Genomic DNA, 19,106 nt, shown 5'->3' on the forward strand with positions numbered 1-19,106 from the left:
TTTTTTTTTTAAATAATAAAAACATATGTGAGCTGGGTGGTGGTGGGCATATTCCCTTAATCCCAGCACTTGGGAGGCATAGGCAGGTGGCTCTCAGTTTGAGGCCAGCCTAGTGTACACAGCAAGTTCCAGGACAACTAGAACTACATAGAAACCCTGTCTCAAACAAAACAAAGCAAAAACCCACCTCCCAAAAACAACCAAGCTAAGACAAACCCTAACGTGTAAGTAGTACCAAGTTCTCAGAAAAACTACTAAAATATACCTCCTACTTTGTTTTTTCCTGTCATTACTAAGGTTTGACATTAACTTTTCTAATTTTTGTCAGTTGAAGAGATGTAAAGTTTCATTCACAACTCGCTTTGTTTTTTGTCTTGTTTCTAATAAATTTGAAAATCGCTTGTTCTTATCATTGTGCTCATATACATTTCCCGCCCCTATCTTCTGCCTAAATTTTAGGATTCAGCCTTTGTGTTGAGCTGTAGAGATTTCCTGTGTATTGTAGCTATTTCTAATTGGCCTCAGATATCTTGTCATTACACTAATAACTCTGTTTTTGAGGGAAATATTTTTTAGTGTAACCAAATTATTGTTTTCTAATGCTTTCTCTTTAATGTTCTCTGTAAGATACCCTCTCCTACCACAACTCATGTAGTCTATTCTCCTCCATTCCTCTTACCTTTCACTCTTAGATCTGTGGTCCATTTTGAACAGTGCAATACAATGCAGATACAATGAGCCTTATAAGTAATTCATGATAAACTGGGAAAATGGTCTGTGGGTTCAACTAAAGCATTAATCTAACAGCGACAAGGTTCTGGGTTTCATACCTAGCACCGCAGTGAATAAATACAAATTTCCAGGAAACATCAAATTATACAAACTTGAAATCTATTTTAATATTTTAGACATTTTAACATGAGATCAATATAAAAATTGAGATATTAGAATTTCCCTTGAAGTCCTGAAAACCTGTTATTTCATACCTTCAGTACATCGGAGTTTACACTTGCCACACGGTGTACTCAGTAGTTCAATGTGGTCCCTGGCCACCATGTGGGTCAACACAGGCAAAATCCACCTCTTCAGTGGTGGTCAGTAAAAGTACAAAGTATAAGCCCGTTTATTTCTGCTGATTCCTGTTTCCCACCAGTTTGCAGGGCCAACACTGGTGTTATTTTTATCCTAACCTTTTTTGTAGCCTTCAGGGTCCTATTCTATCTTTCTTTTCTTCTCTTCCATCAATATTCAAAAAATTTCTTTCCTGAAGACTTGCTTTCTAGCCCTATGCTTACCCTCTTTTCCGGAGAGGCTGTGGTCAGGAAAGCACCACCACCAAGATGCAGCGAGAGGAGCTGAGCTGTTCAATCACCTCCTGGGACAGACGCAAGGATGTAGCTTTAGTTGCCACATATGTGTAAACTTTCACCTATTTCCTGTCCTGTTCTTTTCATTCAGTGACTTCTCTGTAGGTGCTTATTTGATAGCAATGCAATAATTTTTCCATGAATCCCTCTCACACATCTGCTTCTAAATTTTTCTAATTACTGCTTTTTCCCCAAGCCCCATAATCTGGTGTAACAGGGCAGGTTTCACAGCTGTACTTGAATTATAAGGAAAATGTGTGCTACTGACGATTGTTTTGCCTGAGAACGGGCTGTTGCTGTTGTACTGCTGCTGTATGTGGGTAATTGAAACCACTTAATAGAAAGGGCATCCTTAAGAAAAAGAATGCTTATCCTGTGAATAATCTGATGTGTGGAGCCCATTCTGGGGCTGTGAGGTCCTAGTTCCTAGTCTTCATACTTGTCTGTTTTGACTGATGGTGCCAGGGCTGCTTGGGGTTCCAGGCCAGTTATGCTGAAGACAGTAGTTTTCCTGAGTCAAACAGACCCAAGACTTCCAATTTTAATACCTTCTTTTTAAACAGTGCAAAGTTTAAGAACAAGCACTTCTCTCTCTGTCTCTAGAATACATTGTGTTGTGTTTATTTACATACTCAGGATATACCTTATGGCTTACTAGGGTGACCTTCTAGAGTTCAGGAGGTGGGACCTGCCACTCTTCTGATTCTGTGTGAACTCCCTTGATTCTATGGGAAAGACAGAAAGGCGCTCACCTTTCGACTGTTGACTGATTCCAACAGTAAGCAGTAGTTAAGACTAGGTTGTGGTAATATCCCTCACTACTCCTTGTTGAAAACAGTTGAGACACTTGAGAGTGAGGAAAATTATGGGGCGAGGAGTGTAGTTTAGTGGTAGAGTGCTTGCCCAGCATGTACACCACCCAGGGTATCACCCCCAGCACTGCAAAAAAATTAACAAAAGTGTGCACCAGGGAGAGTGACTTACTTCCTTTGAACATGAACACTGCTAATTATCAGCCCAACCCATAGAGGATGTCTTTGGTTTAAACAGAGCACAGGTCAACCCAGTGAAACAGATCACTATCATGGGAGACTAGGCAGGAAGGATCTCAGGATCACACAGATTTTGGGGGCTCAGAAGCTGGGCATACAGTGGGTATCTGACATGCAGGAGACCAAACTGGAGAGGCTATGGTCAGGAAAGCAACAACACCAAGAGGCAGTGAGAGAAGCCGAGCTGTTTAATCACCTCCTTGGATAGACTCAAGGATGTGGCTACTCCTGAACAACTCACACTTGGGAGCCACCTAGAGTGGCTAGAAACAAGCAGCCCCTTGAGTCAGAGGGTGAGGCAGGACAGGCAGGGAAGGCTTCAGCACCTCCGATTTCATCATCTGGCACTCCTGCCCTCCAGTCCTGCCTGCTTCAGCTCTGAGGGTCCTGGCTGATCCCAGAGGCAAAGAACTGAATGGTGGATGGCACACCCTAGCTGTGGTGGCACAATGACCCTGAGGGACAATGGTTCCCACATAGCCCGCATTGAAGGTGACGCTATCTGCACCATGGTGGGGGGGGGGATAGTGGTATAAGGCTTGGGAAGAGGTGACAAGGTGGGAAAGGGTGGTATTAGGGGTAGCCTGGGTCCCACCACCAGTTGAATTAAATAGCAGAAAAGAAGGTTGTGGGATCACTCGTTTGTCCCCAGTGACAGTTCCTGGTGATGGGTTGACCTTAGCAGCAGACCCTAGCAGCAGGCAGTGGTCCTGCCAAGAGAGTGGTCTCTGTCGACAGTCCCTGGCAGTTTCCTGAACAGAGGGGAGGGAGCTGGCCTGGGAGTCTTGCCCCAACTACTTGTTCTTCTTAAAGAAGCTGAATCGCTTTTCTCGCTCTCTTTCTCTGCCATCTTTGCTGCGAAGCACGATGGAGCCCTCGGGCTGTGACACTGGGGGCATGGTCATGGCCCGAGTGAGACCCCGGCTGGCACTGGGCACCACTGGCTCTTCTGGCTCTCCAGAGGCAGAGGACGCAGTGGCAATGGCTGCATTCACCACTCTCAGCCACGAGCTCATCTCTGCCTGCAGGGGACAGGGAGACATCAGGTCATACACAAGGACTTTGACCTGGGGCAGCCTGTAGCAGACAGAGGGGAAATATGAGAGGACGAAGTAGAAAAAGAGAGTGAGGTTTTCATCTTAGAAAGAAAAGGGACCTCGTTAGGATGGGGAGCATCAGTTGGTCACAGTGGTATATACCTGTGAGCTCAGATTGGAGACTGTGGTAGGCGGACTGGTATAAGTTCAAGGCCACTCTGGAGTAGGAACTAAGTCTACAGAGTGAGACCCTGTCTCATAAAACCCAGTGCTGGCAGGGAGAGAGAACACAGCGGGGCAGGGGCATGCTCACCTCATCCTTGGCCTGGAATAGGTATTCTTTCCCATCCTGTAAGCTGTTGGGAGAAAAGGCACAGGGAGAGCTAAGAACCTGTATTTGGCATATCAGTGGTGCTGTGAGCTCAGAATTCTCCCAGAACTGGATTGACTCAGAGGACACAGCCCTCAAGGCCAGATTATATTTTATACATTCATCATAGTTTCAGAATTCTGCAGAAGTGCAAAAGCAAATTCTCTCTCTCTCTCTCTCTCTCTCTCTCTCTCAAGACAGGGTTTCTCTGTGTAGCCCTGGCTGTCCTGGAACTCACTCTGTAGACCTCGAACTCAGAAATACGCCTGCCTCTGCCTCCCAAGTTCTGGGATTAAAGGTGTGCGCCACCACCGCCCGGCAAGCAAACTCTAATAGACCACAGAGGGCCATGGTAAGCTCATGTCTTCCACCTACAAATATACCCAATCACCTAGCATGGCATCCCTGGTCATGTGCTTTCTCCACGGAACTTCCTTCCCTCTGGGCCTTGCGTATGATCCATCCACCTTGCTTATTTCTGGCTCCTTCCATCCCAACCTGAGAGTAGCCCAGGTTCCTACCCCAGCTTGAAGACATGTTTGCGTTTCCGATATTCAAAGGCCACACTGCCCTGGGCCCTGGCCAGACTGACAGGCACTTCTCCATGGTATGGCACTCCCGCACTAGCTGCCCTGGCATCTTTGTAAAAGCCGAGGCTCCCACGCCGAAGTACACAGTACACGTTCTGCCAGGACCTGGGGGAAGATATGTCAGGGTCAGAAACTTAGTGGGCAAGCCTTTTTGGGACCTGTAACATGGGTCACTTGTGGCCATCCTTGGAGTCCCTTTCTCAAAGGATGAACTCCTATAGTGCCCCCCTCTCTGTCTAAGAGGTTTCCAGGAAACCCTCTTCAGAAGTAGAAACCTGAGAGGCCACAGGCTCTGTCTAGCCAGGGCCGATACCTGTTGGCAGCTTTCTTGTTGAAGGCTTCCATCTCTTGTTTGCGGCACAGCATCCCTTCCATCTGTTCCTGAGCAGAGAGCTCAGGACCTCGTGTGGGCAGGGTGGCACCATGAGCTGATTCAGATGATCTGCTCTGAGGCATTGGAGAAGGAGCAGGGCCCCGGGGCAGGGTCTGCCTCTCTCCCCGGGGCCCACTGGACTCTTCTCCTGTGCCAGATCCCTGTGGGGGAAAACAATGTCGTTGCTAAAAGATGGCATGGATAGTATCCTTCCTTGGAGTTAGAAGGTTCTATGGGCAACAGCTCATCACTCAGCCCAAGCTTCTGTTGTGCTTCATACCCCAAATCCCTACCCACTTCTTCTGTCCCTTCATCTCCCAGGCACCCACACCCATCCCTCTAGAGAGACTCACAGGCCCTTCTGGGACATTGCTCTGTTCAAGTCTTTGCTGTTCCAACAGGGGCTGCAAAGACAAGAAGCTGTGAGGATTTGGGGGCTGGCCAGGTTGAAAGAGATGTTCAGGGACATGAAATTACCTGTGAGGACTCTGTGTCCGTGCAGACCCCGTTAACACTGGGTGCTTGTGCAGATGGTGGCAATTTTGACTGGGTCCTAGAATAATCAAATGTGACAGAATAATTAACTGGTGGCTTGCTTGGCCTTAGCTTCAGCATCCTGGCCCAGGTATCTAGCTCTTACCCATCCCAGGCAGTGTCAAGAACTCTCTGGCCATCTACCAGACTCCCTTCGGGCTGACTAGCCATGGGCTCTGATGTAGGGGGCTGTTTCCTCCGCTCCTCCTCCTCCCTCTTCCTTTTCCGCTCATTCTCCCGCTCTTCCAGCTGTTGAGAAATGCTGAGGTCAGCAACCATCATGGTGAGGTGGAAAGCTGAGATGTCTCACCTCTAGCCCAATAAAGCAGCAAAGATGGACAAGAGACTCTAGCAGGGGTCTCAGTGGCACCCAGGCTGACATCTGTGGTCCTGGGACAGAAGAGCACTCTAAGCTCACATGCAGAGAAGCCCTGTAGTGGGGTTGGGTGCCTCTGAGGTCCCAGTGCTCACCGCAGTGAGCTTCTCCAGGGCACTGAAACGCTCTTCCCAGGCCACTGCCGACTTCTGAAAGGCTTCATGCCGCTTGATGAGGCTCTCCACTTCGTCCACCGTGCAACCCAGCTCTGCACTTCGCACCAACGGCTCCTGACTGCACAGCCAGGCCTCTGCCATCCCTGCATCTCTCCCAAACACAAGCACCTCCAGAACTGCCACGATTGGGGTAGGGGGTCATAGAAAGACGAAAGGTTAGAGTGCACAATGGCATGGTGGCAGGTCAAGCTCAAATATAGGGACAGCATTGTTAGGAACCTGGGATTCCACACCCAGGGTTCCTGGGAGCATGCGCTGTGGCTACCACATATAGGCAATGCCCAGGTGTTCCCTCACAAAGCCCCTCCCTCCCGCCGGCATTCCCACAATGGCTCACCAAGCTGTAGCCAGTCCATCTTCTCCTGCCACTTATCAGCTGTCTCCTGGCGCCGGGACTGTAGCTGAGACAGTTTCTCTGAGATCTGGGGAGTAGGGAAAGGAAGCATGACTTAGGACCTAATGGGGCTTTCCCAAGGTCTCCGGGAGCTACCAAATACAGCAATGATTTTTAATGTCAAGAGGAGAGGAAAATAGTCCTGTGAGGAGAAATGAGATGTTAGAAATCTATGAACAGTATTGAGATGAGAGAGTGAAAGAATTTTTGCTAAGAGAGAATGACAAAAAGCAGAAGACAGGCAATATCAAAGCTGGGCATGGTGGTGACACCTGTAGCTCAGCACTTGGCAGGACAGAGCAAGCGAACTGTGACCAGCCACAGGGTGAGCCCCTGTCTTAACAAGCAAACAAATAAAATCCACAAATAAACAAAAAAGAGCAGAAAGAGAAAGTACAGGAATGGGTCCTATTTGGTGTAGCCAGGTTCTCTCCAGGCCTCACCTACCTCCTCAGCAGCATAGTGGTTCCGGGCCAGCAGCTCCTGCCCCATGTCAATGCAGGAGGAGAACCGGTCTGCTCTGGCCTCTATCTCTGCTTTGATGCCTTGTTGGTTTTTGATGACTAAATCTGCAGAGGACACATCCCTGGGCCAAGACAAAGGTGGTATTATAGGCTGTCCCAGCCCTGCCACAGCCACCAGTAGCATCACACAACCAGAGAAGGACGCCAGGCACGAGGTCTTACCGGGGGCGCTCCTGGGCATCCATCTGTAGGTTAATCCCATCCATCCACAGCATCAACTCTCGGACAGCCTTGAAGAATCGGAATTTGTCTGTGGTATCCAGTAACAGTTGACGGCGGGCAGCAGAACTTCCCTGGAGCTGGGCCCAGGCCTCAGCCACTGCCTGCATGTGACGGCCAATTTCCTCGGCCTTGTCTCCAGCATAGGCCTTTTGTAGCCTCTGGCCATCGTCTTGAACCTGCTGGACCTGAAAGTGGGAACCCAGGTCTGAGTCAGGCAGAGCTGGGAGACAGCAGTGCTGAAGTCCCTCTCACCCCACATGGCTCTCTACTTCCTGTCTGATCCACCAGTCGAAGGTGCAGAAGGAGGAACCAAGGTTCAGAGCCCTACCTACCACTGAGGTTGAGGCTGAGGTCAAACCTCACCTCACCTGGGGCCCAGGCCTAGCCCCGGGGATAGGGGCCTAAAGTCGGGTTGAGCTAGTCTATCCAGGGTATAAGGGACATTAAAAACCACTAGAATGAGATGTGCAGCCTGCAGAGGAGGAGATTCGGGTTGGGACTGAAAGAGTTATTGGTGTTAAACTTATGAACAGAATTCTGGCCTGAATGGCATCAAAACAGGTAGGATCTTGCAGCCATTGGACCCATGAACTTAGCCAGGGAGATGCCTCAGTATGTAAAAAGCACCCACTCAAGCCTGATCTCCAGAACCTAAAGTACAAGGATAGAATCACCTCTTAAATGTTGTCCCCTGACCTCCATATACATTGTGACATGTGTGCTCTGACGCATGTGCATGCACACATGCTATAAACGAAATCCTGAATGTGATAACTGATAGCCATAGGCTGGAGATAAATTTCCAGAATGATTTTGAACCATCTCCAAATGCCCCTTCAGGGGTGCCAGGTTCTCAGAGACCTTCCCAGCACAAAAGACCCCTCTCCAATTTCCCACCAAATTGTTTCCTCTCAGCCTTTCCTTCCCAACTAGTTCAGGTAGGGTCAGACCTGGGTGCTGAGGGCTTGGATGTCGTGCTCGTAGGCACAGTGCCGGCGCTGCAGGGCCTCAGCAGCATTGAGGTCGCGGCCGGTTCCATCTGGAAGCTGCTGCTGCTTGTGCTGTACCCGTGCCAGGGCTTGCCGGGCCCCATGCAGGAAGCGCTGCAGTTCATACGCAGCAGCCAGCACCTGACCTCTTGTGTCCAGCAGCTCCAGCAGGTCAGCCCAGGCCTCATTGAGACTGTCCTTCCACTCGGCCACAGTGGCCCGGGCAGCATGGCCCCCAGCAATAAGCCCATTGGCCAGCGCATTGGCACTGTCTACACGCTCCTGGCCAATGGTGCTGGTGTCCCTGGAGAACTCTCGGAATTTGTCGCGAAGCATCTGATGGAGGAAGCATTTGTAGAGACAGAGATGAGACCTTCTGTGTGAGGTCCCTGCTTCAAGGAGCAGTCACCTCTCTGAGAACCTGCTGGTCAGTGAGCAGGTATGGCAGCTTTAAATTTACACTTGTGAGTTGATTAATAGGAAGGACACAACCTGAGAAATGCATCACTGGGGAATTTCACCGGGATACAAATGTTAACTAAAATGGCTAAGGTGACATAATACCAGTGCTATATGGCACCTGGCATCCTACAAAAGATACTTAGAGATACTCCAAACCTATCTCTCTTAACAAGGACACCCTAACTATGGGCTAGATTTCTGCACCAGAGGACCCAAACCTCCAATCCCAGCAGCAATTCTGAAAGTCTCCCATTTTGTTGAGGTCTGTTGGGCAAGAGTAGCAATTTCATTTTTATCCTCCCCTATGGTCATCCCCATGCCCCTCTTTCTGCACAACTGCTCAAGTTGGATAACTCAAAACCCACCTACTCTGGCTCTGTGTCCCCCACCCTCATCACTCTGCCTGGGCCACCTCTTTGGTGTCCCTTTGGGCCCTGATCCATCCTGGTGCTGATCTGCATGGCACTCACAGTCACATGCTCATAGTCCTGGCCCAGTTCATGGGAGGCCGCCACGACTTCACGCTCCTGTATCCACTGTTCCAGGTCATCCAGCTCTCTGCGGAGCTGGCACAGCCGGAGGTGCTCCTGCAGGCGCTCACGCCGCTCTCCTGCCAACTCCTTTAGGCTGGCATACAGCTTGTCCACCTGGGCTTGGCGTATTGTTAACCTTGTGCTGCAGAGGTAGAGAGAATGGCTTGCTCTGCGGAACTTTGTCACCTAACTGCTCTGTCTGCTAACTGCTTGCCAAGTTCCTGCTTCTTCCAACTTTCTATTCTACATGGACAAAGTTCAAAAGATGCCACAATTCCTATACTTTCCCAGAACCAGCCCTCCTCCTCTCCAGGGTCTAGGCTCCTTGATACTCACACACTCACCTCTCTGGGTGTTCATGGTCAATCATATCTTGACTGCTGGCTGCTAGTTGTTTGATGGTCTGGGCATAGTCAGCAAGGGCTTGTTCCAGTACCTGATGCTTCTTCACCTCTGCCTGGGCACTCAGCTCATCCTGGGGGAGAGTTGAATGTGAGGCTGCAGGGGCCAGGGTCAGAAGAACTGGCCACACAAACCAGCCATCGCTCTGACTCTTACCTTGGCCTTTTCTTGGCCCATCATGTGTAATTCCTGCTCACCCATCCAAGCCTCGGCCTCCGCAGCGTCACGATAGAATTGCTGGGCTCGAAGGGCTTCCTCCAGTCGCTTACCCCGGAGCTCCAGCTCATGGCTCAGGCGTTTCCACATTTCCTGGAGCTCAGCCAGCTCTGGACCTGCTGCTGCTGTTCCCAGAGTGCGCTGCCTCTCTTTGAGGTCTGCAATCCGGGGCTCGTGGCCCTGGATCTCCTTCTGCAGGGTCTGTCCGGAGGAACAGAAGATACACTAAAGGGCTTGCGAAAGGAACTGCAAGCCTATATCCCCTTGGACCTGCTCCACCTTGAGCCCTCCCTACATTCTTCCCTCTCCTGAATCATCTCTAAGGTTCTTTCTTTGTCAAGACTCGGAGATACAATGTGATACTCCTTCAATCCTCATGCTTTCCTGCCTACAGAGGCAGCTCTCCTGAGCTAGGGAAAGGCAAATCACCAAGTCTAGGGCTACAAGCAACAAGATAATGCCATCGACACCAATCAAGGAAAAACAAGGGCCTGGACATGGTAGCATACATGCACCATTAATCCCAGCAGATAAAAGTGGATCTCTCTGAGTTCAAGGCCAGCCAAAGATACACAGTAAAGCCTTATTTCAAACAATAGCACTCATCATCCACTTCCCATCACTACAAAAGGCAAAAGAACAAAGGTCTGAGTGTGAAGATGTTCTGCCCTCTGCCTCACCTGGTTTTTCTTCATGAGAAGCTGGACGCTGGGCAAGTCCTTGCCATGTTCCAGAGAGCTGGCCATGGGAAGCCGCTCAGTCACCCACAACTGGAGAGAGAGAGAAGGTTAATGGAGTTGCAGAGAGGTGCTACCTACAGCTACAACTGTGTATGCTAAAAATGGACATCTCATTCTAGGGTAGGGGGCCTTGCAGAGCATCCATGAACATCCTTAGCAGGGCTGCGGCACTTGCCCAGTGCCCAGGAAGTAGGGGCTCCAGAGAGCCCATGTCTGGAGCAGCTGGTCATTCCATGCCCTCACTCACTATCTCATCCTCCACATCCCGGTGGAACTGGTGCTGCTCCCGGGAGGCTTGCAAGCGCTGGCAGCGTTCCTTCATGGGTTGACACAAGGCCCTGAACTTCTCCTCCACAGCCCTGGAGGTCCTTTCTACTTCCCCTGCACTCTGGTCTTCCTGGGCCAGGGCCTTTGCCTGGGCCTGGATTGCCTCCACCTCTTTCTCTCTCACAGCCATCTCTCGTTCCAGCATCTACAAACACAAGGAGGTGAGATCAGTGCACATTTCTACCTCAACTCATAAGACATAAGCCTGTATCAAACCAGCCATGATTCTGATTCCTGGGGCCTCCCCACAGGAAGAACAGCCTCTTATGGTCTGGATAGATCAGTCGCAAACTTACACACACACACACACACACACACACACACACACACACACACACACACACGCACGCACATACATTTTTTAAAAATAAAAATGCCAGGACTCTGTGACAACTCTGCATATTATAAACTCATTGTCTCTCAGTCACAGATCCACTTTAGCCTTACTTTGAGATGCTGAACTAGACAGCATTATTTTTTCCAAGCTGGTACAATGCCAGCCTTGTCAGAAGAGGGCGCTAGAGGAAAAAAACAAAACGGGAGCAGGCATGCTTTGCTTTTTGCTTGGGCTTTAAAACTAATGTCAGAGTACAAGGGATCTCCCGGCTCTTTCCTCTCCAGGGACAGGAATCCTGCTGTTCCGGATTTTTCGGGTCAAGGAATCAGCAAATACAGCCTATTTCCTAAATCAGATATAATGGCGCACAGCTCCATTTCTCATAGTATTGTACATGGCTTCATTTATTTACAAATAATAAAGGCAAAGTTGAATTGCTGTAACCTACAAGATGCAAAGTATTTATCATTTAGCTCTGTTGAACTTTTTTATATAAATTGTATTAGTTTGTGGGTGTATATGGGCTTCTCTCCTTCTACCATGCAGGTTCTAGAGATTGAACTCAAATAGTCAGGCTTGGTGAGAAGCATTTTACACACAGAGCTGTTGTTGGCCCCACTGCCTCTAAAGAGAAAAGGTTTTCTGACACCAACTGTAAATTCTTTTTAGACTCACTCTGGCCTAAGTTGTAATATGTTTCCTCTAAAACTTATGCTGAAATCTGGTCCTCAAAGTAGTGTTGACAGACAGTAGAAGGGCCTTTACAAGGTGAGTAGACCATTAAAGGGATTTATGTAGTTCCCATGGGACTGGATTAGTTACAAGAACAGGTTGTAAAGTGAGGCTGCCTCTTGGATTTCTTGGATTCACTGGGTGTCTCTTTCACATGAGCTAATTTCTATTCTGTTCTTCTGTCATTTTATAACACATCAGAAACAGAACTGGCGCTACGCCCTTGGGCCTCCAAAACTGCAAGCCAAGATAAACTTTTTTTTTTTTTGGTTTTTTGGATTTGGTTTTTTCGAGACAGGGTTTCTCTGTATAGCCCTGGCTGTCCTGGAACTCACTCTGTAGACCAGGCTGGCCTCGAACTCAGAAATCTGCCTGCCTCTGCCTCCCAGAGTGCTGAGATTACAGGCGTGCGCCACCACTGCCTGGCTCAAGATAAACTTATTTAAAAAATTAAATCACCCAGTCTCTGGTATTTTATTGTAGCGACAGAAAACAGACTGAGATAACACTTTTAGTTTCCCTGTCCATGTTATTAGTGTGGTCTGTCTCCTGACTTCCCCGACTGACACACAGCCCTATAGAGTATGATAGAGTCTTTAATTATGATCACTGTCAGAAATGCTACAAGATGTCAGCTACCAGGCCGCCTGAATTTCAAAAGCTAGGCACCCTCTTCTACCGTCTGGCTGTTCATCGCCCCAAAGGTCCCTTGCATACCTGTTGCTTCTTTAGCAGAATGTTGACACTGGTGAGGTCTTTGCCATAGTCATCTGAGTGCAGCTGAGCCTGCAGGCTCTCCAGCCAGCTCTCCAGGGCAGAACAGCTTTGGGCAAATAGCTCTGCCCGGTTGGCATCAAAAAGACTGCGGGCCTTGGCTTGGGTAGTGGTCTCCAGTTCATCCCAGAGCCTGTGCAGGTCCTCCAGCTTCTCTGACACTAGGACTTTGAGTTCTGGCTTTTCAAGAGTCAGCTCCCGCCCTTCCTAGGTAATGAGACAAAGGAGACGTAAGTGTCAAAGTCAGACTCCACTGAATGTCGGAGGCTGATCACAGGCATCACAGGGATCTGAGCAGTAGAGAGCTGAAACGTTCTGAGTAGTTCTAATGTCCTGTATGAGACAGGCTCATTAGCAGACTCTCCCCAGAGGTTTTGAAAGCCTTACATACTGCTCTTCACTGTTGACCATACTCAGCTCCCTTTTCAAGATCAATCCAACTTGACTCTCCCTTAGGAAGCCATTGCAAGCTGGGCCACACTTGGGAAGCTGAGACAAGCTGTGAGTTTAATGACAGCCTGGTCTACACAGCAAGATCCTGTCTAAATAAAAAAAATTTAAAGGCATTTGGAATCTTCTAGTATTATGTTGCACACAGACTTCAATTATCTGCTGCTGTTTTGTGTTTCTTAACTCATGTCTTCTCACTCGCACTAAAGCAATCTCACATGGTCTTCCCATCTTCAGCCTCTCATCTTGAGGATTTGTCTCTGTGGGAGTGTGGGAAGCACGAGTGGTGAGTGAGAAGAACCCTCAACCCACGGCACACAGGGATGATGCGTGACTACTCAGCAACTTTGTGCTCTGTGTCAGTAACAGTTCAGGTTCTGTAGTCTCTCAGAGTGGCCCAGTAGCTCCGCGCTGCAAAGCCTGGCGTGATGATGCTCTCGCCTCCTCCTCCCCCTCCATGGTACTGGGGATGGAACCTGGGCCTCACACAAGCCAAGCGCATGCCCTACTACTGAGCCACATCTCTACCCTAACAAGTCCTGTCTGGATACTCTCTCCTGTCTCGTCTTCCCACTCCCCACCCTGGCGTTTTGTGGGATCACCTCTCCTGAAGCTGGACTGCTCCAAAATTCTGGTTTGAGAGTCTGCTTCTGAAATGTCAACTCAGACTTCTTCGAGTCCTTTCCGTGACTGCTGGATGCAGAGGATCAAAGGCTGGTTTGTCCTGTGTGGCTTCAAAGCCTTTATCACGCTCCTTGCATAGTGATTCATGCTTTTCCTGACCTTGCCCAGGACACTTTTCCTACCTTTGCTTCCAGGAGCCTTGTCACAGTCATACAGGAGCCTTCTGTGCTCCCGGCAGGCTGACTTCCTCCTGGTCCTCCTCACACTGGTGGTTTCCTGCTTATCATCACTCTACCTAGAACCTGCTGTTTGTGTCTGCTCGCCTCCCCTTCCCTTCCACCCACGGCCCCAGTGCCTTCCTTCACCTCTGCTGTGTCCAGGTTTGTGAGCTCTACCTCCGGCATGCAGTGTGGTCCACTCTGGATCTTTTCACTTATTTTTGCAATTCTGGGCACTGAACAAAGGACCTTATATGTGCTAGGCAAGGCTACACCCCCTTTAACTTTCACTCTGAGATAGAGTCTCACTAAATTGCCCAGGATGGCACTGAATTTGGGATCCTCCCACGTCAACTTCCCCAGTAACTAGGATTGTGGGCCTCTGCCACCAGACTAGCCTTCGGCTCTGGATATGACTTAGCTGTCTGTGTAGATCTCACATCCTGACTACAGTGCTTTGCCTTTTCGTCCGATCCAGAGATAGCATCACCTGACTTTTGCAAATGGGATTACTATGTATGAATCTCCCGAGCAGATGCAAACACGCACACTGCTCTCCTTTCCCCAGGGACTATGCTCTTGAGTTGAGGGAGGGAAAATGTCTTCTGACATGCCATGAAGCACCTAGCAACAGGCTAGCTCACATCACCATCTCTAGGAATATTTGCTGAGAAGTAATATTTACTTGTCCCTAGCAACTGAGACAGAGATGTGTGGGAGACAAAGTCTTAGGAATAACAATATTAAAAGACAAGGGTTGTCAAACTGTGGCAGATGGACAAAACCTGGCCCCACCCCCTGCTTGTTTTTATAAAGTTTTATTGGAGGACAGCTATGTTCATTGGTCTCTATGACAGCACAAAAGTGCTGTGACAGCAGAGATGAGGTAGGACACAAGGTATATATTGCCTACAGAGCTGGGAACATTTCTTATCAGCCCTTTATAAATGTTTGCAGACCCCAGGTGTAGCGGGTTGTGGTGTTGCAGATCCAGAAACAGTTATGACATTGAACCCAAGCCACAACAGGCTTTCTAATCCACTGTATTTTCTTGAAGCTCTGTCTGACAGAACTTCTTCCTTTGGCAATGTGAGCCTCGGGAAAGAACATGTCCTGGAGTTAGGCTCCCTGAGCCTATATTTTGTGCAGGATCTGCCCAGAAGCACTACCAAAGGCTCAAGCATCGTGTGGCTCTGGCCACACTCATTACCTTGTCCACTTTGTCCAGCCAGCCCTTGTTGGCCGCCAGCTCAGCCATGAATGCCTGGTGTTTTTGCCACTTGGTGTGCAGGTTGCGCGCCTCGTCATAGGACACATCCTGAGCTGTCAGCATCTTCTCATCAATCCAGAGTTTCAGCTGGTACAAGCATAAAGCAAGAATGAAGGAGGAGCTCTTTTAGAGGGGAGGGGTGGTGGGGCAGACAATTCAGGAGATGCAGAAGACCCCAGACAAAGCCATGAAAGGCTTCTCTGTGTGTAAGAGAGGAACAGCAAGGAAATGCCACAGGGGTGACAGACTGGACTGGGCCTCACCTCCTGACAGTCCTGCAGGAAGTGCTGCTGCTCTCGGTTGTCCCGGAGGCGTCCTAAAAGCTGCTGCACTGCCTCCTGATTCTTTCTGTGCCTGTAACAGACAGCCCAGGATGAAACCATTACCTTCCCTAGAAGGTCCAGTCTTCCTCCTATGTGACTACTGTCCCTCAGGAGTCCCAAAGACACCCAAGGAATCTGATTTCCAGGCCTGCCATCCTAGTAGGCTCCAATTTGCCTTGATGTGAGCAAGTCTCTCATGGATTCTGGCCCAGCCTCTACAACTACTCTGATCTTCCTGTTCTGTCTTCTGCCTCCAACTCTCTGCCATCTACCAGTTCACCCGTACACAGATAAATTCTGTCAACCATCTTGCTCTAAGCTTCCTCACCGGTCCACCATCCTCACCACACCTCTTCTCGATGGAGTCGGCCTTCTCTTGGATCTTCTCAGCATGGATATTGCCCTCGGACACCAGCTGATGCCCAGCCTCTAGGAGTCCACGGATGCGTTCTCCATTGGCGTCCATGGTGCTCATGAAGTCTTCCAGCTTTTTAATGGCTGCATCAGCCGCTTGGAGTGTCCCTGGCATCTCCGTGTGAGACAAAACGTATTCCTGGGTGGAAGAGAGTACGGCAAGCTCACTTCTCATAGCATGTAGATGCTACCCCTCTAAGAACACCCCCCTTATTTGTAACTATTGATTTATTTAGTATTTACAGGACTAGTCAGGCTTTTCATTTCTTCTAAAGTCAGTTTATGTTTACATTTAGATTTTGTAAGAATTATTATATTCTAAAAACACAGCAGTTTTCAACAGTGGGTCACAACTCCTTTGTGGGTCACATCTCAGATATCTTGCATATCAGATATTGACATTATAACTCCTAACAGTAGCAAAATTATAGTTATGAAGTAACAACTAAATAATTTTATGGTTGATGGTCACCACAACATAAAAAACTGTACTAAAATGTTGTAGTATTGGGAATGTTGAGAACCATTTTATTTTAATAATATAAAAAAATTCTGTTATTAGAGCGCATTTCTAATATATTCTTCCTGCCGATCTTGCTGGTTCAACTACTCCACTCACTTCTGCCACGTTGTTTTGTCCTCCCCTGGGTCCCCATTTTCCTCTTCTTCCTAGCTGAACTGTTTTCTGGACTTACCTGGCTGCTGAGAACGCCCTCGGCCTGGCGAGCATCTCTCAAAAACCCCTGGAAGCCATGGGCCTGGGCCAGGCGGCTTTGCCGGCTCTCCCACATGCGACCCAGCTCCTCCCAGCCGGTTCCAAGGGCTTCCAGCCTCTGTCTGAGGAAGAGGCACTGGGGATCAGCCTGGTCTCTGGTCACCTCCTCGCCCAAGGTCCTGAGGCGGCTGTACTCGCTCTGGGCTCTCTCCACCTCTCCTCGCAGAGCTGCATGCTGGGCTAAGAGGGCCTCTGCCTCAGGAAGGGTGGCTGGCCCTTCTTCAGAGGCTACAGCAGTCTGTGTGCGGCCTAGCCAGGCCTGGAAGTCATCCAAGCTGCGCAGGAAATCCTGCAGCCTCCGAGCCTCACCCAGGGACTCTTCTCTCCGCCTCATGGTCGCCCGAAGATCCTCCCATCCAACTTGTACCTCTCCAAGCCGGGTGTTGATGGCAGGGGCTTGGGCTGGGTGCCCAGCAGCCAAGGCATTTGCCTCTTGGGTCAGCTCACCCACCCGGGCAGAGATGGCTTCCAGATCTCTCTCAGTACCCGCCAACTTCCGCTGCAGGGCCAGCACACCAGCGAGATCATTGCCCAGGCCCTGGGTAGACTCAATGACCTTGGTCTTTTCTCTCATCCAGGCCTGGGTCTCTGTGCACTCTAGGTGGTAATTCTGGATGCTCAGAGCTGATGTCAGAGCTGCCTTTTTGCCATCTGCCAGGGACCTAAACTGCTGCCACCTGTAAGTATGGAAAAGGTCTACATGTGGAAGGGTTCAGCTTCCTTGCCCTGGCCAGGTGCTTGCAAACCTCTCCCTACTGCTCTTCTTTGCACACAGCTCCTGCTTCTGCCTTTACAAGAGGTTGCTCAGCCCTGCTCCTCGCTTCCTTTCTCTGATAGTTCCCAGTTCTGCGGACTGCCCCGATCTCTCTTATTCCTCTGTAACTTCTTTTCTCCCAATGTCTTTCTATTCCAGTCAGGTTTCTTTCCTCATCTTCAGTCCCCTTCCAGGCTCTGCCACATCCTTCCCCTGAGTGCCATCTGCACTGCCTAGTAAGTAAATGCCTTAAAAAAAAAAAATCAGTCCTTGGGGCTGCCTCCACCTCAGCCCACCTTTGGTTGAGCTGCTCCTGGGTGCCAATGACGCGGTCCCTGCCCGGTGGACTGGCCTTCAGCAACTGCTCAGCTATGTCGTTGACAGCAGTGACCCGGGCGGCCAGGGCGTTCATTTCAGGCTCCAAGGTCTCAAACCTGCAGCGAGGGAGAAGGAGGCCCTGAATGATGTGACACATCCCTTAGATGCCCACAAAAACACTGTCCCTTAAACACGAAGCTTCCATTCCAGCACTGCTGAGCCTCTTGGCCTATAAAGTTCAGAGTACCTGTGAGTCAGTCCCCAACTCCCTCAAATGAGAAGAAAAATTATCCACTGCAGGCCTGCTCAAAATATAGTGAAGTCCCAAAGTCAGGAATGCCTAGACAGTCAACTTCAAGTGTGGCATGGGTGGGTCCCCGCCTGCAGCAGAACCTCAGTGTTCCTCTGGAGCTCCCCACACCCCACCCTGCTACTATGAGCAAAAAAGACAACAACAACAACAACAAAACCAAACAAATGTCTAAGCATAAAGATGTGAAAGACAATTTCTGTGGGAGGGGACACCTGGCATTTCTGAAGAGTCAGGTGAGTCAGAGTCAGTGATAGCCGTAAGTCCTCAGCTCTGCTAGGTGGACAAACAGCCACAGAGAACCATGAAGGAGGAGGCGGCTCTGCGCCAATAAAACTTTATTTACAAAACAAAACACAACATAACAAAACAAAGCGCCACCTTGGGCAGCAGGCTCGATGCAGCCTAAGGATTTTATAGTTTGTCAAGTCCACACTGTAATAGGAGATCTTAAAAACTAAAACCAACAAACAAAAACCCTTATATTTCAAAAATTGCCAAAAATTTGATTATAGATTGACAGTAAGTGATATCTAGCAGTTACTGATTTTGTTTTATGTAATAACGGTATTAAAGTTCAATAAAAATGTTCAGCTCAACAGTTCAATAAAATGTGCAGCACATTTTAATTCCAACATTGGAGACAGAGAGGAAAGTAAATCTCTAAGGTCAAAAATAGCCTGGCTTACACTGCAAGTGCCAGGACAGCCAGGGCTACACAGTGAGAACCTTTCTCAAAGAAAATAGAAAGAAAAGAAAAAAGATGCCCTTTCTAAATGACTGTAAGGTTTACTGTTCTTTGGACACAGCTCAGTTTTTATTTTTATGTGTGTGTGGTGGGCAGTCTGCTGAGTGTGTGTGTTTGTGTGTGTGTGTGTACACCAGCGGCACAGGATGAGATGGTGTCAGATCCCTAGAACTGATTTCGAGACCTGATGTGGGTACTGAAACTCAAACTCAGGAAAGGCAGTACATGCTTTTAACTGCTGAGCCATCCCCCAGTCCATGTATATACATATATACACAGCTGCCTTGAACTTGCTATACAGTTCAGAATGGTCTACAACTTAAGAGGCTGCCATGGCCTCTTGGATCCTGGCAACATAGGCATATTCCATATCCA

The 19,106-nt window shown here is 49.1% G+C and overlaps 1 protein-coding gene across 2 annotated transcripts in view; it reads right to left on the reverse strand.

The window, feature by feature from the left end:
* Nucleotides 1-874: 874 nt before the first annotated feature.
* Sptbn2 (spectrin beta, non-erythrocytic 2) overlaps nucleotides 875-19,106 on the reverse strand; it is a 41,876-nt gene continuing 23,644 nt past the window's right edge. For both annotated transcript variants that reach the window (XM_052193280.1, XM_052193286.1), the window contains 23 exons: nucleotides 17,652-17,789; nucleotides 16,522-17,278; nucleotides 15,763-15,965; nucleotides 15,353-15,443; nucleotides 15,030-15,176; nucleotides 12,471-12,734; nucleotides 10,605-10,829; nucleotides 10,298-10,387; nucleotides 9,558-9,818; nucleotides 9,344-9,474; nucleotides 8,937-9,141; nucleotides 7,966-8,340; nucleotides 6,956-7,200; nucleotides 6,717-6,855; nucleotides 6,213-6,297; nucleotides 5,795-5,991; nucleotides 5,430-5,572; nucleotides 5,267-5,342; nucleotides 5,143-5,193; nucleotides 4,730-4,950; nucleotides 4,348-4,521; nucleotides 3,770-3,812; nucleotides 875-3,441 (listed from right to left, as the gene is read on the reverse strand). In XM_052193280.1, coding sequence (XP_052049240.1) covers nucleotides 3,214-3,441; nucleotides 3,770-3,812; nucleotides 4,348-4,521; nucleotides 4,730-4,950; nucleotides 5,143-5,193; nucleotides 5,267-5,342; nucleotides 5,430-5,572; nucleotides 5,795-5,991; nucleotides 6,213-6,297; nucleotides 6,717-6,855; nucleotides 6,956-7,200; nucleotides 7,966-8,340; nucleotides 8,937-9,141; nucleotides 9,344-9,474; nucleotides 9,558-9,818; nucleotides 10,298-10,387; nucleotides 10,605-10,829; nucleotides 12,471-12,734; nucleotides 15,030-15,176; nucleotides 15,353-15,443; nucleotides 15,763-15,965; nucleotides 16,522-17,278; nucleotides 17,652-17,789 — 4,489 coding nt within the window. In that variant the 3' untranslated portion in view covers nucleotides 875-3,213. The remainder of the gene's footprint in view (nucleotides 3,442-3,769; nucleotides 3,813-4,347; nucleotides 4,522-4,729; nucleotides 4,951-5,142; nucleotides 5,194-5,266; nucleotides 5,343-5,429; nucleotides 5,573-5,794; nucleotides 5,992-6,212; nucleotides 6,298-6,716; nucleotides 6,856-6,955; nucleotides 7,201-7,965; nucleotides 8,341-8,936; nucleotides 9,142-9,343; nucleotides 9,475-9,557; nucleotides 9,819-10,297; nucleotides 10,388-10,604; nucleotides 10,830-12,470; nucleotides 12,735-15,029; nucleotides 15,177-15,352; nucleotides 15,444-15,762; nucleotides 15,966-16,521; nucleotides 17,279-17,651; nucleotides 17,790-19,106) is intronic.

Source organism: Apodemus sylvaticus, chromosome 1 (assembly GCF_947179515.1).
Source record: "Apodemus sylvaticus chromosome 1, mApoSyl1.1, whole genome shotgun sequence".
Taxonomy (NCBI): domain Eukaryota; kingdom Metazoa; phylum Chordata; class Mammalia; order Rodentia; family Muridae; genus Apodemus; species Apodemus sylvaticus.